The sequence below is a fragment of the Anomalospiza imberbis genome, chromosome 6 (genome assembly GCF_031753505.1).
Source record: "Anomalospiza imberbis isolate Cuckoo-Finch-1a 21T00152 chromosome 6, ASM3175350v1, whole genome shotgun sequence".
NCBI lineage: Eukaryota > Metazoa > Chordata > Aves > Passeriformes > Viduidae > Anomalospiza > Anomalospiza imberbis.
This window is the reverse complement of record NC_089686.1, coordinates 6921546-6941960: the sequence shown is the minus strand read 5'-3', so window position 1 is coordinate 6941960 and position 20415 is coordinate 6921546. Positions and strand designations below refer to the sequence as shown.

The following is a 20415-nucleotide window of genomic DNA, read 5'->3' as shown; positions in this document are numbered from 1 at the left end:
AACTGCGGACTTGCAAAGTACCTGCTCACAAATACCCCGGTGCTGCTGAACTCCCAGCCCTGCACACACTCAGACACTCCAGGAGATGTGGAGTCTCCTCCCGACTATGGAGACGGGGTAAGACACGACTGCTTGCCTCAGGCACTGCAGAACCTCCCCGAGCGGCTCGGCAGCCCTGTGGTCACGGCCTGCCGCCACGGCTGAACCGGCCTGACCGCCGGGGCCAGGACCACTCGCAGCCTCCACTTCCCTCTCTTATTTACACCGCCAGATTCTGGCTCCGAGAAATCTTAAGAAGCACCACGGGAAGTTTACGTTGGACATTAGGAAGAATTTCTTCACGGAAAGCGTGATTAGGAATGGGCTACCCAGGGAGCTGGCGGAGTCACTGTCCGTGGAGGCATTTAAGGAAAGACTGCATGGGGCAATCAGGGCCATGGTCTAGCGGGCAAGGTGGTGATCGGTGACAGGCTGCACTCGATGATCTCAGAGGTCTCTTCCACCGCAAGTGATTCGGTGTTTCTATAACGAAGAAGAAGGAGGAGGAGGAGGAGGAGGAGAAGGAGGTGAAGGAGGCTCCGCCGCGGCACCCGAACCACCTCACGGGCCGCCCTGGGCCGCCCGCCGCAGCCTCTGCCCCTCACGTTCGAGGCCGCCTCACGCCGCGCACCGCCTCGCGCAGCGCCGAGCTCCGATTGGCTGCGCCGCCCGTGGGGGCGGGGCCGAGGGAGAGCCGCGGCCAATCCGCGCCGCGAAGGACGTTTCCCGCGGGGTGGGGGCTGCGCGCAGGCGCGGCGGGGCGGGGTCGGCGCGGGCGTGAGGGAGGGAGCGAGCGGGGAGAGGGCGTGAGGGAGCGAGCGGCGGGAGGAACCGGGTGAGGCGACGGTAGTCCCGTGGTATCCGCGGCGCCTCGCCTTCCAGCGGGTTTCTCTTCAGAGAGCGGCTTTCCTATAACGCGGAGCCCCCGTCCCCCTCTCCGCCCCTCAGACGAAGTCCCCCGCCGCCCTCAGCCCGCCCCCGGTCCCGCCGCTATGTCTCTCGGCCAGCGCCTGGCCCGGCTGGCCGCCCACCTGCAGGACCCGCGGAAAGTGGCCGCGTTCCAGCGGCTCTGCGGGGTGGAGGGGCCCTCGGGCTGGGCCGGCGCGGAGCAGCGGGGGCCGGTGGCGAACGGTGGCCCCGCGGGCGGGCAGGAGCATCCCGCTGGGAACGGGGCCGTGCCCGGCGCGGCGGGAACCCCGCGGCGCTGGAGGAGGAGGCCACGCCGAAACTCGCTGACGGAGGAGGAGGACGGCAGCCAGGAGTTCGCCACTCGCAGCCGCTTCCTCTACTATCTGTTCAGCCTGGGCACGGAGCTGGGCAACGAGCTCTTCTACATCCTCTTTTTTCCTTTCTGCATCTGGAATGTGGACGCCTGGCTGGGCCGGAGGCTCATCATCATCTGGGTGTGGGTGATGTACCTGGGACAGTGCACCAAGGATGTGATCCGCTGGCCGCGTCCTGCCTCGCCGCCCGTGGTGAAGCTGGAGGTCTTCTACAACTCCGAGTACAGCATGCCCTCCACCCACGCCATGTCGGGCACCGCCATCCCCCTGGCGCTCCTGCTGCTCAGCTACGGCCGCTGGCAGGTAATGCTCACACCTCCGTGTCCTCATCCGTGCGCTTTCCAGCCCCGAGGTGTAAGGATGTGGCAGACCTCATTTCTCCTCAGCAGGGGACGTGGCTGAGTTTGGTTGGGAAAACGTGAGATTCGTACCTTTTTTCCTTGCCTCGCTCTTATTTTTTTTTTTTTCTGTGATTTAAGCGAGTGCTCAGGTAACGAGAAGTGTTCTAGTAATTCTGTCTTGTGAATGGAAGTTGTGCTGGTTTTGAGGATTAGCTCAGCACGCGTGAAAAGTTCGCGATAACAATCTGCGTTTTGTTCCGATGAGAGGTTTTTCCCAGCTTGTCCATTTGCGCAAAGTTTGGATAAGCATCCAGTGTTTTTATAAGCATCTGGTTTTACAGAGTGAGAATTTAGTGGAGAGCCAGTAACTAAAGGGCTTCTTGTTGATCCTTCTTTGCTTCGAGTCACTTTGTAGCGTCACTGAGTTGTAGCTTTAGCCTTTTCCTTAACGATTTTATTTTCATTAACCACAAGCTGGAAATGATTCTGGTATTTGTACTTTCAGGAGGTTCTACAATCTATCAGTGTGTTCCTAATTAGCAGGAACTGGTAATCTATGATATTTTCATCACCTTCATTCAGCAGAATCTCTAAAATCTGGCTATGGCACTTGGGTTCAATAGAGGAGTTAAAATAACACTGTTGGTCGTCTGTTTTACGCAAGCAGTGGCATGTGCTTTGGCGCTGGCTGCTGGAAGTATGGCAACAGCAGCAGCTCTAAAGAAAGCACATCCAGCTCTCTAAATCACGGCACAACTTTCAGCAGTAGCTGAGAGAAGGCTTTCCCAGGTAAATGTCCCGTGCAGCGTTTCAACAAGTTAGGCAGTAATTAGGCTCTTAAGTTGTTCATGTTTACTAATCCTTACTGTAATACCTGCCTGGTTTAAGTTGGATATAAGTCATGTCGGAAGAGAAAACTGATTCTAAGCTTTGTGCTGGGCTTAACTCTTGTATTCCCAGTTGCTGGTAACAATCACCGTTTGTCTGCTGCCGCTGCCTGACACTTTGTGGCTCTATCTCAGCATCTAGAATGGGTGACTGAAAGGAATGAGATAATTAAGGGTTAGAGATTTTATTTGGCCTCTCTAACCAAAGATTATGTATCTCTTTCTGCAAGGTGAATGCATGTGCCCAAAAGGAAGCTCTTCGGGATTCATATTTGCTAGGAGAAGGTGAAGTATTATCTGCTGGAGCTATGCAGGCATAATAATTACATATATATATATATATATATATAAAAATATAATATATATAAATAATGTAGTGTTTTGTGAGTGTTTGAAATAAATATTTGAAGTTTTGCCACCGAGATGCTTAATCTCAAAGTTGTTTTCATTAAATGACCAAAATCCGTTTGTTTGATTATTGCTTGTTAGATGTGTAGCGCTGGTGTCAGTTGGAAGAACAAACTGGATTTGTACGTCTTTGCATGTGGGAAAGCTCATTTTGCAGTGCCAGTCGATCAGCTTTGCACAGACTGATGTCATGTGTGCAGAGGAGAACCCGTCTCGATGGCCTTTAGAGGAGCAGCAAACAGGGTGTGAAATGGTGTTTTTGCCAGCGAACCGAGTTCGATCTGTGGTTTGCCAACCCTGCCGCTGCAGTCTGTGAAACACTCTGCTAATTGACTAAACATATTTACCATGAATGCGTGGTAAGGAATCATAAACATTCAGCCTTGTCATTCGTGTAGGACTGTGCTTAGGAAATGCAGAAGCAAAGTGTTTGAGTCTTGATTTCAAATCCTTTTTCTTAGAAAACGAGTATAAATAAAAGACCTCTCTGAAACCAACTTCTGTAATTTCAAAATACTCATGTAATAAAAAATCCCTCCTGATTTTTAAATTATTTCCATAAATTAATCAATAATTAACCAATGGCATGTCAAGAGTCTTTTCATTAACCTTTCATCTGACACTTCTTCTGTTCTCCCTGTTTTACTTCTGTTGGAGTAGAACCTATGTGACATCTTTTTGTTGTGGAAAATAGTGTTTTTCTGGAAATGGTGTTAAAAAAGACTGACCTCAGAAGTTTTTGGAAGTTCTTTATTAAAGATAAAAGAGATTTTAATATTATTTTTACTAAATTCTTCAAATTTACCAGTAGGGGCAGGTTGCTGTATTTAAATCCTTGGCAATCTCTTTCTGTATATATTTAGTGTCAAGAAGCCTCACACAGAGCCTGGTTGTGGTGAGACAATATCTTGGGACTGTTGGTTCAGCAGGTCACAGTGGAACGAGGCTGAGGATGAATTGAGGCAGATACAGGTGTAACTGCAGGGACTTTTACTCTGGAATACAGGCAGCTTTGAGTTTGTCACTTTGAAGTTTATACTAAATCAAAGAAAGCTCCTCTTGCTCTAAAAGATGTTACACCAGTGAGGAGGGAATCTTGTGTAGCTTATTTGTAGTTTGCTTTCAGTGATCTATGACTTCCTACTATTGTGTGATATTTCTTTTCTATCAAAGACAATCTATTTGAGTCTTTTTCTTGAAGAAAATAGAGAACAGAGAAAATGTGCTCCTATTTTTCTAGGTGTGGCCCAGATTGTCCATTTAAAAGCATGTTTGGATTGCAGTAGGGTTTTTTCTTAACCTGCTGACTTTGTGCTTTTCAATTTTTCAATGCCTTTAAGCAATCCTGTTACAATTATTTTTACATAGTATTCAAAAGGATTTTTGACTATAAAACTAAAATACTTTCTATAAATGCAATAGTTCTATTGTTCAAGTAAAATATTTTCAGAGATAATGTATTTTAAAGGTGGTTTTGGCAAGTTATCACAATTAGAAGCTTTGAGCATAGGGAATATTGAATGAAACTGTTTCAGACAGAAGTGAGTTACATATTAGGATAACTTTCATAGTAGTGTTCTGTCCATTGTATCCAAATGTTCAGTTTCTTGTCTTATGAGAGCTTGCCTGAAACTTTTGATTCTACTTGCATAATCCATGTTCATTTATTTATTTAATATGTTACATTTCTGCAGGGTAAACCATTTATTTCAGTGATACTTCAGTAACCATGAAATATAAAGCTCATGTCAAAGACTCTTGAGATTTTGGGAGTGTTATAAATGTTGATTTCCTGCCCCCCCCCCACCCCTGTCTTTGAAGTGCTGATATCCTGAAAGAGGAGGGCAGACATTTAAAAGACAGGTTATAGATCTTGATACGATTTATCAAAATGTGATTTCTTTGAAGCTGTGCACAGTTTGAGCCAGGCTGGCTTATATCATGTCCCCGATGGGGTGAGGAAGAGATTGTGTGAACTGCTAATTATCCACAAAATCTCCAAAGGCTCAGGCTGAGACTACTGGAAAAAGTATTTTTTATATTTTGTTTGATTATGTTGAACTGCTGATTTCAAATAGCTGTCAAGATATATTTTATTATAAATGGTCCTTGAGTTGGGATGGTACCTGAATGTGTCAGAACTCTGCTGGCTTATTTTGAGGAGAAAAAAATAAATATCAGCCAGGGGATACAGAAAATTTGCTTCTCTCCCAGGGTTCCTCAGGATGCAGCCTGGCTGTAGCAGTGGCTGTCTGCATTAGGAGTTGATGGGTTTGCACTCCTTCCTGAGCTCTGCATTAATGAGCTCAGTGAGGAACTGCTGACTCTCACTGTAGCCACTGAGCAAACTTCAGTTGATATTCAGCAGGAAACCAGAGCCTGGGTTGATGAGTAGCAGGCCTTTAACTATATTAACCGCTGATTTACCTTCTGAGGCAGCTCGTGGTGCTGAACATGACAGCCTTGTCCTCCCTGGGTACGTGCCTGGCGATGTTTGATATGCAAACTGTCATCAGTGACTGCCTTTCCACCCTGCTGCTGCTAATGGTGACCTGGATAAACACCACTGCTGAACCTGCAGTAGGTGCATCTATTCTCCAATGGCCTCTCCGCTGCAGTTTTCATTTACAGGTTTCATTTACTCAGTGCTCTTTTGACTCTCTGTGGTACCGGTTGTTTAAGACTCTTAAACAAGTCTTCATGTGGTACCACGTGAAACTCCCTTCCAGAAATCTTTGATCTGCACTGTGACTTTTATCAGCCAAGGCTGGTGAATATAATTAGAGATGGGTTTGACAGGATCTGTGTTGGGATTTCAGGGAGCTCTGCATTGCTCTGTGGTTCTGACTGACCCCTATTGAAGATTACCTCTAGAATTGTCTGCCTGCTCTTTCATTTCAAAAGGCTAAACTCTCTGATTCCCACTGGAAATAGGGAATAATTGGTTATTGGGGATGAATAAACAGCCTAATCACAACAGTGCTGTAGTGAGAATTTTGTAGAAAAGTGCACACCCTTTTTTAAATGTTTGTCCTTGGTGAAAGGCTTGCATTTTCAGTAAGATTGATGTAGTGATAAACTTGAAGCTACACACAGAAGACCGTCTCTTAAATGCAAAGTCTGTGTGCAGGAGCAAGTGCAGTCCCTTCAGAAAGAGACACATAACCTCTCAGAGAAGCCCAAACGGGCCTTTGGCTAAAATACTAAAATGTTGAGAAGAAACATTGGCAAAGAGATGTGTGCATGCTTGTCTAATTGGTCTTCTTGTACATATTTCTTTAACAGTCAAACAAAAACTCTTCTGACATGGGAAGCACAGCTGAAGGGATGATCTGAAAACACAGAATTACCCACACAATGATTTGAGAGAGAGAGATGGGAATTTGGAGGGTCAGCACTGGCCTTGTCTTGTGTGTCTGAGATATAAGGTCTTCCATGGGCCATATTAATGCCTGTAGTTTGTTTGTAAAGGAAACTGAAAAAAAGTTGTTTGTTGCAGGTGTTCTTAAAAGTTTGAAAAAGCACAGCCAGTTCTGACAAATGTCTGTAGGGAATCTCTGCCAGAGGAATACAGCAGCCTGTCTCATTAGACTGTGTTGATTGTCATTAGATGTATTTTTCAGTTTTGCCTAAGTGAATCTTTAATTAATTTAAATGGTCTTGGGGGAGAACATGTAAAAACAAATGCTCTAAAGTTGTATACAGAGTTTTTGATGAAAAGGTATTAAAATGAAATACTTCTCAAGCAGCTTCTTTTTTCTTGGTGCATTGTACACATGTAAAGCACTCCTTGTTCTTTCAAATAGGGTGTGCTGATTAAACTGAGAAAACATTATTTTGCAGAAAAAATGTAGTTTTAGTTACCGGGGCATAAACAGAGCAAGCCATAAGTGATTCTTGCTAGCTGTGTTCTGAGAGGGATTGTTTTTTAGTGACTGCAATGAAAAGAAATAACAAGCTAATTCCTATTGTTACTCCTTAATTTCTTTTCAGATTAGGTGTAGCAGAAAATTAAACGTTTTAACTTCCTTCAGGACTGGCATTGAAAAGTTTTTCTTGGAATTTTAAAAAGAGGTTCTTGTAGTGACATGCAACACCGAGGTTTTTATAGATCTTGGTCTTAATGATGGTCAGTGCAAGAAAGGAGAAAATAATTGAAAAATGTAGCTTAACCAGTGGTATTTACCACCTGGCCATTTTGAAAGAAAAAGTTGTTTATTTTTCCTAAAATGACTGATCGGTGGTCTCTCTTTTTGAACAATCCTCTTCTCCCTTTTCTTCTGCTCCCTTCACAAAATCATTTTTATGCTTTGCTTTTTGAAGTCATCTGTGCATCCAGGGTGCTGGAGCCATTCCCATAAACAATGATTATAGCTTTTCATATGGCTATTGCCAGTACATGGCCCAAATACCTTATTAAAAGTCTGGTGCTGCAAGTGCTGCTTGGATTCTTTCAGTGAACTTTTGCCCAAAATAATTGTCTCAAACTCAAGTTGAACTTCTGAGTTATGATACGATTAAAAAAAGATCGTTGAATACTGTAGCACTCTGAAAATATTAGAAAGTTACTTTGGAATCATTTGTGGGTACTGGAAAATTCTCTGGTGCAGAATGTGCTTCAAAAAGGTAAAGAAGTGAGTATTTCGTGTCTTTTAATAATGTTCCCTTATGAAAGAAGGAATTTTCTGACCTAGGTCAAAGCTTTTAGGACAGATTGTTTCCTTATAAGCATTTTTAAACAATGGTTATGTTATTAAGACTCTTGGCAGAAAGATCAAGGAGCAGGAGGAGGATAGGGGAGGGTTTTGTGTATAGTCCAGTCAGAAGTTTGCAAACCTATTTTGGAGGATGTAGTGGACTTTTCTATAAGATGGGAGTTTTGTTTTAAAAACATAGGACATAAAGTTCTCAAAGACTTACTTGAGAGTATTTTCACTGCTGTTTTACAAATATTAATTTAATTCAATTTCTTCAATGAAAACAAGATTCTGGATATGGGAACAAAATTGGGGTCTGTAACACAATGGGTAGTTTACTCAGTCAGCTTTATCTCTAGCATTACCTTTATAGGTGAAGTTAAGAAATCAATACATTTTAAAAATTATTCTTTAATAACATGCTTATTGGTTTGGAGTTTTTTTTCATTTATATATATAAAAAAAAGCAGTATGCTGTTAAAAAAAACCCACAGAATTGTTGAAGTGGCATGTTGGCTATGGAGGCATAAGGAATTTTTGAGAATATACATTAGATGGCCTTAAATGAAGGCATGGAGACAGGGTTTGAGATGCTCGTGTCCAAAATGGGCTGCTCCTGAATATCTGACTGAAAGTGACACCAGGTGTGGTCAAGAACTATGATGCATCAATTCTTTTATCAAAAAGAACAAGGTGAGAGAATGAAACCTGGTTTCTATGTCTACCTTCCACACCCTCATCTGGAAGGACATGTGATGCCAGTCTGCCTTCTGATGCCCAAATGAGTAAAACCAACAGTGAACTGGGGAAGAGGGTAGAAGTAAACTTGTGATTTTTTGTCCTTTGTGCCTGTGTAGGTCTGATCTGGCTTGCCAGGAACCATGGGACCTAAACTGCTGGAATTCAGCTGTCTTGTTTAATATCTCTCATTTAAGTAGAGACCTGAGTCAACATAATAAAAAGAAAAAAAGTGCTTATGACTTTCTTCCCTGAACACTTGATATAAGTTTATATTCAAATTTTTACATTACTCTTTCATAAAATGTGCCTGTTTTAAGCAGAATCCTAGTAAAAGCTGTTTATTTTTTCTTTCTTTCTTTGAATATTCATTTATGATTTGGAGTGGAGATTTTTGAAATCCATTATTATAAAACAGTATTATTGTAAGGCTTGCTGGTACCTCAGCCTTGCAGGCAACAGTTTGGAAGTAAGTTTATGTCATCAGCTTTTTTTTACAAGGATCCAGGTGATGTCCCTGTTGGTGGTGTGACTTGGCATGCTGCTGAGCTCAGAGGTGTGTAGAAGTGCTGATATTCTCCTTTAGTCACCTTGTGCACTTATCCCTGCGTGTGAGGACCAAATACACGCTTGTCTCATCACCTCCGGGCAGATTTTAAGCAGGTGCTACCAGTTTGGTGTTCTGGGAATTCTTGAACCCAGTGGCTGCTTTAAAAGGTAGGAGTTAAAACAGGCGGAGGAGGACACAGGGTGTTGTGCTTTATTTATGAACAGTACTTAAAAGGTGCCTGTAAGAAAGATGGGAGCCAACTCCTGTGGGCCTCTTGTGATAGGAGGAGGGGTGAAGGTTCTAAACTGAACGAGGGTTAATTTAGATCAGATGCAGGGAAGAAGTTTTGTAGCTGGTGAAACACTGGCACAGGTTGCCCAGAGAGGAGGTGGATGCCCCATCCCTGGAAACATTCAGGGCCTGGTTGGATGGGGCTCTGAGCAACCTGTTCTAGTTGAGGATGTTCAAGCTGTTCTACTGTGTTTTGCTACAGAGAAACTAAACCAGCCTGTGTTCTCAGACAGTTTAAGGGGTATTCATTCAGAATTAGAGTGAGATACGACAGAGCCAAATAATCTTTCCAAAACATTCTTCAGAGCTGGAGTTTCTTACTCAAACACCCCTCCTCTGTGAGTTCCCTGGCAGCAAGCATTTCTTCTTTCATTTTCAGAATTATTGTAGTCTGCCTGCTGTTTACAATCACCTGCTCAGGACTCTTAAAGCCAGACTTCTCACCTATTTCCTTCATGCTCCTTGTTCTCAGGATTTTGCTGTTTAGCTGCTCTAACCTCTTCCCTCCCCCAACCCCAACCTCTTACCCGCAGTATCATGAGCAGCTGCTGAGCCCTGCTGAGCCTGGCACTGCATGCATCTTCCAGCTAAAGCTCCAGCCTCTTTCTGTCAGGTACTGCAGAAACAAGACAAGTCTTTATTAAAGGAAAGCCTTACCCCTGATTGGGCTCCGAAAGCACAAAAGATGTGTGTCAGGAGACAAGGATGGACATAGGCTAGCAAGTGATGGCCAAAGAGTTTGAAACTCAAAGCTGCTCTTTGCTTCAGAGGCCGCAGGGTACAGCTGTCCCTGCACAGAGCACTTCTGCTGGGGGAGTCTTGTGCGAGGGAGGGCGAGTGGAGCAGCACTGTGCAGGGAGGGTGTTCGGCTGCTGCAGGCAGCATTCCTTCTACCCTGAGACCAGTGGCAAAGGGGGAGGCACAGAGGGGCAGAGGGATGTGGCTGCACTTGTAAGGTGCCAAAAGGGATGCTTCTGTGGCTGCTGTAGCAATGTTGGTATCTGATAACTGCGGTCATAAGTGAGTGCGACAGAGTTACCGGTGCATTGTCCGGGATTAGCAAAGTTCTGAAAGGCAGGAAACTGAATTTGTTCCTTCATCATTCCAGTCAGAAATGAGTCACGAGTACACAGTTCTGTTTAGATCCAGTTTGTAGATGAATGTGATAGAAGCAAAGATAAATGTTGCTACAGGAAATAGAGTTTAGTCTAGATGGAACACAACTGTGACTTGGGTGTTCAGTATTTTAATGTGAAATCTGCTTCTTACGTGAAATGTAAGCTTCTGATTTTCTCTTAGTTTGAGAATGTTATTTTAGGTTTGTCATACCAATATGGTCCTGGAGTTGAGAATTCAGGGAAGGTTGGGAAAATGCAGAAGAGTGATAATACTGTCTCAAGCCTTTTACAGAAAGACTGGTTTTGGAACTTTACAATCTGTTAAGTGGCCTTCACAGAGGACACAGAGCTTCCTCCAGTAATTTTAAAGATTTTCTCGAATTTGTTGGATATTCTACCCTTCAGGTTACCTATAAAAGGAACAAGGGACAGGGCAAGAAAACTGCCTGTAGATTTTATTCCTAGGTTTGAGTACATCTAGGCTGCCTGTTTACATTGAACATGTTTATTGTAGGAAGAGAAGCAATTTTGGAAACTTGCCATTTTATCTTGTGACTGCGTCTTTTATAGAAGAGAGGCAAAAAAGGAAGGTCTATCCTGTCTTGTATGACATTTTGCAGTAGTGTAGAAAGTATTTCTTACTGTCCTGTAATATGTGAATTAGCATCGTTTTATCCAAAACCTGAGAAAGTTAAGAAACTATGTTTCTCTACATGATATGTGCTTATTAAAGCAAAGTATTTTATTTCTTCCTGGTAAAAAGTCCTTATTTATAAAAAAACATGTGAGAAGGCAAAAAGAATTGGAAGTAATTATTTGATGAATTTTGTTTAACAAATGTGGCTTGTAGGAGGAAATTTATGTGGGTTTGGAAAGAACAAAAAAGATTACTGTTTTAGGAGTTTCATGCTGATGCCCAGAGATTAAGTCAACGACTACAGAAGCCTTAAAACAAAGAATTGAGGAAGGAATTGAATTTCTTTGTGTTTTGTTATGTTGTAAAAGGAAGTTCCTCCTTTTCGGGGAAAAAAGTGAAGCCACTCGATTCTGCCTGGGTAATTGCTAACAATACAAGTAGGTGATGGAGCTGCTTCACCCAGTGTAAAACTGTTGCACAGTTTAACACACTTGTCTCTGCCCATGTGGTCAATTTGGGATATCAGAGCATGACAAGACAACTGCTGCAGAGATTGAGACATTTCTTACTGCTTTGAAAAAGTCTGGTCAAAGCACTGAAATTCATATATCCTGAATGCAGAGAAGATGGGGAAGACTGAAAGTTTGACTTAACAATTTCTTTATGAAAAGGTGCTCTCTAGGCCTGTGGAGGCTAGGGCAAGGAAAAGGGTAAACATCACTGGCATTAATTTGAATTAATCATAGAATGTTCATAGAGTGATTTTTTTTTTGTTTATTTATTTCAAATTCTAATATGGTTTCTGCATTTTTCTTCCCTACCAGTATCCCCTTGTGTTTGGACTGATCCTGGCATTCTGCTGGTGTTCTTTGGTTTGCTGTAGTCGAATTTATATGGGAATGCATTCAATTTTGGTAAGAAAATCTAATCTACTATTGAACTTCTGTTTTAATCCTGTTCCGATTTAATAAACTCACATCACATTGAAGGTTTTACAGTGCAATAATTATATACAGATGTATTTTTGTAATGTCCTACCATACAGAAACAGAAGACTTACATTTCTTCAACACAGAAATTGATAAAATACCTAAAAGTGGCTTTCATGCTAAACTTATACTTGTCTTTTATAAACTCAGTCCACAGTTGAAACTTAACAGGTGTTTAATGTAATTTTTTAGTGCAGAAATTGATGACTGCTCTAAAGTGTAGAGTAAATTTTCCTCTAAAGAGTAGAAATCATTTTGCAGAATGAGAAAGTGGCTGTTAAAGTTCATTCCACATTAGCTGCTCAAAGCCATGTGCATTTTGGAGTGTCACTCTACATGCTAGAGTTTTGTTTACCAGAGTTTCTAAAACCAGGTAACACAGTTGTCATCTTTAAAAAACAAAGTCATTTATTAAACAGGATTAAAACTCCCCAAACTGAAACACAAATGTATGCAATGTAGAAATGAGAAAACAAGAACACTACAAAGTGGTAATTGCAATGCAAGACCACTTATGAGGGTGGCTAAAGATGTTTTTGAAGAAAAGCTAACAGACAGAAAAGGGTAAACCTGGTAGGGAGTAGAAAAGCTGGTAGATGAACACAGTATAAAAGGAGATGGGAAAATAAAGCAGCTCAGAAAAACTAAATGACATTTGTGCAGCAGTAGTTAGGAGGCTTTCCAGTTTAAACCACTCTGTCAAAGATGATGTGATGGACTGATAGTTCAGCTGACACAAAATGTCATAGAACAAAGTTGTGCCACAAATAGTGAGCAAGCAGACGGGGCTGTTTTGCAGTTTCACATCTGAATCCTCTGCAGAGTTTGAGGGAATACAGTTCACCATGTGGTGCCTACAGTGTACATCAACCACAGTGCCTGAGTGTGGGGGGAGTAGGTGGCAAATAGAGCAGAAAGACTTGTTCGTTTCAGAAGCAACAAAAAAATGTGATGTTTATATCAGTCAAAAATTTTAGAGCTTTTATCAAGCTTTCAGTTAGTGGAAGGAAATAAAAATGATTAATTGATGCTGGAGCAATACAAACTCTGGTGATTGAAGTCTCACCTCCTGGCTCATGTGTAAGAGCTGATAAGCATGAAAATGAAGGCAGGCCACTTTGTAGTGCTTGGATTGCACAACTTCTTTAACAACTGAAGGTGACAAAAGTAGCAGAGAATTCCATGCAACTCAGTGATCAGTCAACAGTTAACTAAAATTTAATGTTGAAGTAAAAAATCATTGGATAACGTTTTCATTAAGAAAAGACCTTTAAAAACAATAGTAAAACTGAAAATCAATTAGGAAGCCAGAGAGGTTATCTCTTCCTCTCGTTTAATATTTGGAAGCAGTTCCCATTCTTCCAGCATTGTTAATTCTGAAGCTGGAGTGGAAAGTTGAAGCTGCTCTAGTGCCTGACTGCAGCAGTCCTTGACTGCTGCACCAGCTGCTGCTGCTGCCAGTGTTGGGTGTGTTGGCATCCAGGCCCTCAGAGCCACTGTTGAGCTGTTTCAGCAAACTTAAGGTGGCAGAACATATTTAGCTGGGCTGGATTTGTGCTGACTGTAGGTTGGAATGCCCTGGCCCTGGGCTGGGACCAGTGTTACCAGCAGAAAAATCATAGAAGAATCACAGAATAGTTTTGGAAGAGACTTTTAAAGGTCATCTAGTCCTGCCCCCTTGCAATAAGCAGGGACATCTTCAACCAGAACAGGTTGCTCAGAGCCTCGTCCACCCTGACCTTGAATGCTTCCAGAGACAGGGCATCCACCACCTCTCTGAACAACCTGCACCAGTGCCTCATCATGCTCATTGGAAAAAAAGTCTTCCTTATATCCAGTCTGAATCACCCTTTTTTTAGTTTAAAACCACCACCCCTTGCCCTGTCACAACAGGCCTTACTAAAAAGTCCAGACCTGCAACTTCAGTGAAGGATCAATCCTGTAAAAGGTAAAAGATGGGAATCCACAAATTGCTTTTAACACTAAGCAGCTAGGGCTTGTATTATTGCTAATGTAACTTGAGGGCTTTTGTTTTAAATGGTTACTACACTGAAACTATCTTTCTCTTCAACAGGATGTTATTGCTGGATTTTTGTATGCTATTCTTATCCTGGTTGTCTTCCATCCAGTTGTGGACCTGATTGACAACTTCAACTTAACTTACAAATACGCACCCTTAATCATCATCAGTCTCCATTTGGCCCTGGGCATCTTCTCTTTCACCCTGGACACGTGGAGCACGTCGCGGGGAGACACAGCTCAGATCCTGGGCTGCGGTGCCGGCGTGGCCTGTGGCTCTCACGTCAACTACATCCTGGGTCTGCAGCTGGATCCTCCTCTCCACACCTTGCCTTTGTCTCTGTCCTCCCTCACTGTGACTGCGTTTGGAAAAGCCATACTGCGCTTGTTGATCGGAGTCATCGTTCTGTTGTTAACAAAAGTGGCCATGAAAAAAGCCACGATTCCGCTGGCCTGTAAAATGTTCCGCATCCCGCACGCCGACGTGCGGAGGGCCAGGCAGCGCATGGAGGTCGAGCTGCCCTATCGCTATATTACCTATGGAATGGTTGGCTTCTCCCTCATGTTTATTGTTCCTTGCCTCTTCCATTTCATTGGTCTTTCCTGATGCAGTCTGAGCACTTTGAGTAGGGAGAACTGAGCTAGCTGCTTTTTGAAGAGGTGCACTAGTTTGCTAAGGGAGGCCAGCCAGCTTGGCTTTAGCAGGGTCTTCCGATTAACAGCAATACAAAGCAGGCAAAGCATTTAAAGGGCTTTGCACATCTCTGGGGATGGTTTAGGGCCAGCAGTCAAGCATCAGTCCAGGAGAAGTGCTGACCTCTGTAAATGCTGTTTTTTGGACTTATTGCTGTAACCCAGTCTGTGTGTGTGTGATGCAGTGAATGTATCTGGGATGGCTGCCAGGCTGCACCTGTATACAGTGACACTTCAGCAGGTGTGTCTGACAGCTAATCAGAAGGCTCCATTCGAGATCTGTTTGCCATTTCACAGTAATTAATTCAAGTTGTTGGACCATAAACTGTTACATTTGCTTTTTTCCATTCTTTCCTGAAGTCCCGCTTCAAGGTATTTCAACTAATAGGTATTTTTAATGGACCAAACTTTAATGAGGTTGAATTTTTCTAAATAAACAAAAGCCTTTTTCTTTAGCCCCCTTTGCAGAGAAAAATGTCTGGATTAGCATTGGTAGATATCACTAGAGTATATATAATTCAGGTACTGTATTTTATGGTTTAATAACTGTGCCTTTCTGTTGCTAAATTAAGAAATGCCATATGTACTGTGATGTAAAAATGCCTAATTTTATGGAAATTCCTAAGTAATTAGGCAGGTACTAAAAAATGTTAATTGTCCATGTTGCTGACATGGTCCAAATTAACCAGAATGTTCAGTTTTTCCTGATCAAAATTGCATAAATGAAATGACCCAGGAATTGTGTCCTTGAGCTCAAGATATTGTAAATGAACAATAGTCACTTTTGTAAGTATTTTTAATGTGTATTGTAAGTTACTGCAAGAGGATATATTTTTCTGGAGATTGTTTATACAGTGGATGGATATTCAAAATTAATTATTTAAACATATAAACAATAAAAGCACCCCATTCTGCAAAGAAATGGGCTTCACTTATTATTCCAAACTAATCTAGAAGGACCGCTGCCTTTAGATATTTGGTTAGAAAATATAATACTTATTCTAGAAAAATCTGTATTTTTATGCATTAACATACTATATTGAAAGGTGATAATCACTTTTACCCAGTTTAGATAGTTATAAGACAATGTAACAATTAAAGTAATCTTGTAATAATTCTGATTGACAGACTGTGAGCAGTCAAGACAGTATGGTCAATGCATGAACAGTTTGTGATGTCTAAATTTAGTAGGATTTTATTATGTGCTTTTGAGCTTTTCAAGGTCCTTTTCCCTTCAAGTGTAATTTCATGTGCCTTTTTTCTGTTCATTTCGTCTTGTTCATGTGTTGCCTGATCTGTTTTTTCCGTGTCAGGGACAGTTACTGCAGGAAGCACTGTCTTAGTGTCTGAGCAGACACAAATTAAGTAATTTTGTATTGTACTTGTTTTTCAGGAAAAGCATCATTTGGTTGGGAAATATGGTGATTAGATAGAATACAAAGCCTACATTTTCTGTAAGCAGTATTTGGTTTTAGAAGGTTTTTTTGTGTTGGAGATGATATCTCCAAGCTGTTAATATGTAGATTGACAAAGTTAACTTCACTTTCTTTGAAGCACGTGAGATTTATGGTACGCTGGCACTGGATGATGTGAAAAACTCAACTTTTCTGGTGCATTTCTGCCGTGCATCCTGAATGCACTGCTATGAATGTATTCAAACTGAGGTATTCAGACCTAGGAGTGTGTTAAACCACTTCCATAGCAGAAAAGACCTTACCCAGTTGAAAATGGTGAGCTTGTTTCAGTGTGTGTTTCTGGATTTGATTTTTGTGTCTGTTCCTCTTTTGCAGTTCAATGCAGAATGTGCAGGAAAAGGTAAATTGGTTTCTGGGGTTTTGAGAGTGGGATTTTCACTGATTTGGCTTCACACACCAAGATAGCCATTAAATAAATAGCTGGGGGAATGTACACAAAATGCCTTATACTTAAAGCCCTAAGCAAGTGGTGTAGTTTCAATTACATTTAATTAGTCTGAGGACTGTTAAAAATAATAGGATAACTTTCTCTGAAATTTAGGGCATATTCTCCTTAAATATCCTAGCTTTACAGTTTATAGCAAAAAATGTTTAAATTCTAGCACAGAAAAGGTAAGTGAGCAAAACTAATTTTTTAAGGTACATATTGGACTTCTAGAAACTTCAAGTTTACATCATAAGGAGCATAATTAAAGCTGTATTTTCTAGCTGTGCTTGCTCTCTTGTAGTATTAATGGAGCATGAGATGTACTGTAGAGGATCTGGATGGGGTGAAAAAGATCACACTGAGCTTCCAGCAGGCTAAGGAAAATTGCACTGTAGCTCATTCTACTGTCATAAATGTAATTTTTATATTTTTATACGTTACATTAAGTAAGTTCAAAATGTCATGTTCCATGTACCACTACCCAGGAAATGTCCATCAGAATGTCTGTACAGCACCTTCAGCAACTACTTCAGTGAAGTTTACATGAGAAAAAGTTCTACTGTTCTATTTTCCTCTTTTATAAGGGGTTAGGCTCAAGAGGGCAGTTAGCACAAAATGTCATGCAATATGAATACCTTTAGAGGATAAAGAATTACAGACATGCAAATGCTTAAAAATCCAAGTAATGTATTTGTATTGTTGTATAATTTTGTTTACTAATAAGCTAAGATTCCTTGGAATTGGGCATAACAAAGCAGCAGGTAAAACTAGAGCACTTTCTTTGCCCTAATCTATTCTTAGAGTTGAACATGAAAAATGTTTCTAGTGTGAGCACCAGCTGGTACCAAATTCTTTATAAATAAAGTTAACATAGCTTTAAGAGGTAGTCAAATGTCTTTCCAGAAGGAAATATGCTTGAAACCCTTTATGATGTGGTGCAAAAACGTCCTGCTAGTGAACTCCCTCAGTCCCAGAGAGAAATACTACTTCATAGAACCGGGTATAAATGCACATTTATTACAAAAAGCTGCAGGCTAAATTTGCCTTTTTTAATTATTGTATGAAATAAACCTAAAAACCAACAGGCAGGTGGAGAGCAATTTGACACAAAATTCTGTTTTCCAAGAGGCTGAAGAGATGCAAATTAGTCTGAGACTGCCTTAAACATAGGAGCAGGATTTTTTCTGGTCTGGCCGTCACTCAGAACTGACACATGCATCTTGGGTGAGTTTTAGAATCTGTTCTTTTGGAAAAATGTTTCATGTTTATAAAAAAGCATTGCTTTTACTTTCTCCTTGTGGTCACCTGTGAAGCTGTTGGGTCTCTGAGCAGGAGGTGGAGGAGCAACTTGAAAGTAAATTGGCAAACCAAAGGGAGTTGGGTTTTGTTTATTTATTTGGAATTTTTTTAAGGTTATGGAAAGAAAAACCAAACAGAAAGATGCATTTCTTTTAAAATGGCATCTCCAAATGTGATATGTGGCTTTTGTTTTATTTTTTTCTTACCAGAACAGTGTTAAGTTGTCTGGATATTAGAAGCTAGTATGTTTTCCTTTGCTTTTGTTTTAAATTACTGCTCTCAGTATTTTTTACTCCATTTTTTGCTTCTTTCTGAGAGAGTGTCCAGAACTTCTGTAAGCAATTGCTACTTATGTGAAGATTGTAATTTTGAACTTGTAAATAATTAAGGGTTGTCAGATGCAAAAATATATAAAAACAAATCCTTGCATGCTGTAAGTAAATACATCTGTTGTGCTAAAAGTTGTTTCTGTTTCAGTATTTGCTTCCTCAATAAAAAAATCCAGTTTTCACACACATTACAGAAGATATATATAATAATTCAAGGGTATGAAGGGGCATTGCTGTCAAACTCCTGCTAACTTTACAGCACTTGGTTCCTTCCACACGACTCTGAGAATGAAGCCTGAAGGGCAGGTCCGTGCTGACTGTGAGCAGGCTCCGTGTGTGTGAAGTGACTCAGCTTCTAAATGTGATAGCCTTGCTTTTGGGTGGTTTTCCTTGTTAAAATCACACTTAGCCCTGTTTTTACAAGATTGCTAAAGGGCTCAACTTGGCAGCCCGTTCTCTGTAGGTGGAACTGGCTGCACATTTCTAACACTCCCCCTCTGTACCATAATTCTGTGAATGAAGAGACCCCAGAATAAAGTCAGTAGATATTAAAATGAGAGGAGAATTGGTTTCTTGGGGTATTGTGACTCAACTTATTGTAATTGATTCTTGAATGGTTCTTTGGTCTAAAGTAGAATGTTTGTTGGTTATATCATTTATTTCTGTATTCTACAAACAACTTTGAGGAAACTTACCTTTTTTGTGGGAGGAAGTTGAATGACTTCTTGCCAGACTTTATTCTACGGGAAAGCTTAAGTGGCCTTTTGTTTCAGAAAAAAGCATATAAGCCTGTTTTAAAATTTAGAGCAAATGATATATTTGTCAAATTGATAGATTATTTGGGTCATTAACGTTGTTCTTGCAATACTGAAGAAAGGCAGTGAAAGCCACATTTGGAAACAAAATGTGATATTCTGTGGCAGAGAGGATAAAGCACTTTAGGTGTTCTCTAAAAAGCAAGTATCACATGCTGGTTTTGAAGCAAATTTAGCCATGCATTTGAAAAATGTCTTTGCACTCCATTCCGCACCAGAAATTATTTGCGTGTTGGTAAGAGGCCTTGTAAGAAAAGGAAGGAAAGCAGGGTGTGCTTGCAGTATATGACCAGTAGCTGTTCCTGTAGGATCAAAGGAGAAGAGAGGGTACATGGGATAACAGTAACTTAAAGATACTGACTAGTAAATGTAAATAATTCCCATCAAGTTGGAGAGTTTTATTAGTCACTGTTTTCCCACAAGTTTATTTTTCTTAGGAAGTGTAATGAAAGATAAGAGTGATATTATTAAATTGGAAATTATCTCTTAAGACAATTCTAGATGACTAAAATATCAAAACTGAAAAAGATCAGTTAAGGAGCAAGTAATGGGAACAGTAAGAGTAAGAGTCTGAGGGGGATGTTGTATTAAACTTAATGCACTTAAAAATTATGCCAAAATTTGGCCTACACTTGATTTATATGAAACCTGTAGTACAATATAGATACCTTTATATATATATATAAATATTATGTATTGGAGTTTAATTTTTTTTATGTGTAGATATTTTTTTCCTGTTTACTGCATTCCCTGATAAAAGGAAGATGATAAAATACAAACCAGCATTGTCTGTATAAGGTAAGGCTGTATGTTAGTAGCCTTTTGGGAAATAATGCAGTTCTGACCCAGTCTCTCAACCACTTGGAGAACTTGATTTTAAAAAACCCAAAACAACTGAGATGCAAGCCCCGAGTTAACTGAGGATCATATAAGGTTTGCTGTATAATAGTGTACAACTGATGTTTTAAAAATTAATACATCAGCACTTTGTTTTACTCTTGTTAATGATTTTGTACTCATTGTACACTTTCTGAGTTGTCAATTAATACTTAAGCTTCTATTGACTGGTAACTGAAGTGTCCAACTTCACCTGCAATGCGTGGGTAATAAACTCCTGTTGGATTCAGTTGTGTTTTTGTCTTTCTTCCTTCCAGTGCTCAGGGAGAAGACTGGAGTTTGTGGATGGATTCAAACCCCAAAGTTTGTTTTCTGAAAGTTCTTTTCCCCTTATATGCTAAGGCTGATTTGATGCAGTAGCTTAGCAAACGTAAGCAGAAAGTACATTCTGCTTCCGTGTCAGTTGAAAAATTACCTTGAAATATTTAACCCAGCATGTTTTTTCATCTCTCCTGGTATGCCTGTAGCCATATGTGGCTGGGA

The 20415-nt window shown here is 40.9% G+C and overlaps 1 protein-coding gene across 1 annotated transcript; it reads left to right on the top strand.

Moving 5' to 3' along the window:
- Nucleotides 1-828: 828 nt before the first annotated feature.
- Nucleotides 829-20161, top strand: SGPP1 (sphingosine-1-phosphate phosphatase 1). Its single transcript, XM_068192182.1, has 4 exons — nt 829-1625; nt 11814-11903; nt 14053-19849; nt 19885-20161. The coding sequence occupies exons 1-3, from the start codon at nt 1032-1034 to the stop codon at nt 14602-14604; spliced, it is 1236 nt and encodes a 411-aa protein (XP_068048283.1). The 5' UTR covers nt 829-1031; the 3' UTR covers nt 14605-19849; nt 19885-20161.
- The last annotated feature ends 254 nt before the right edge of the window (nt 20162-20415 follow it).

Excerpts from the sequence above, each read along its gene's own strand:
- SGPP1 (XM_068192182.1), top strand. The coding sequence starts at position 1,032 with ATGTCTCTCGGCCAGCGCCTGGCCCGGCTGGCCGCCCACCTGCAGGAC. Across the intron at positions 1,626-11,813 it reads TCAGCTACGGCCGCTGGCAG|TATCCCCTTGTGTTTGGACT; the intron begins GTAATGCTCACA and ends CTTCCCTACCAG. Across the intron at positions 11,904-14,052 it reads TGGGAATGCATTCAATTTTG|GATGTTATTGCTGGATTTTT; the intron begins GTAAGAAAATCT and ends TCTCTTCAACAG.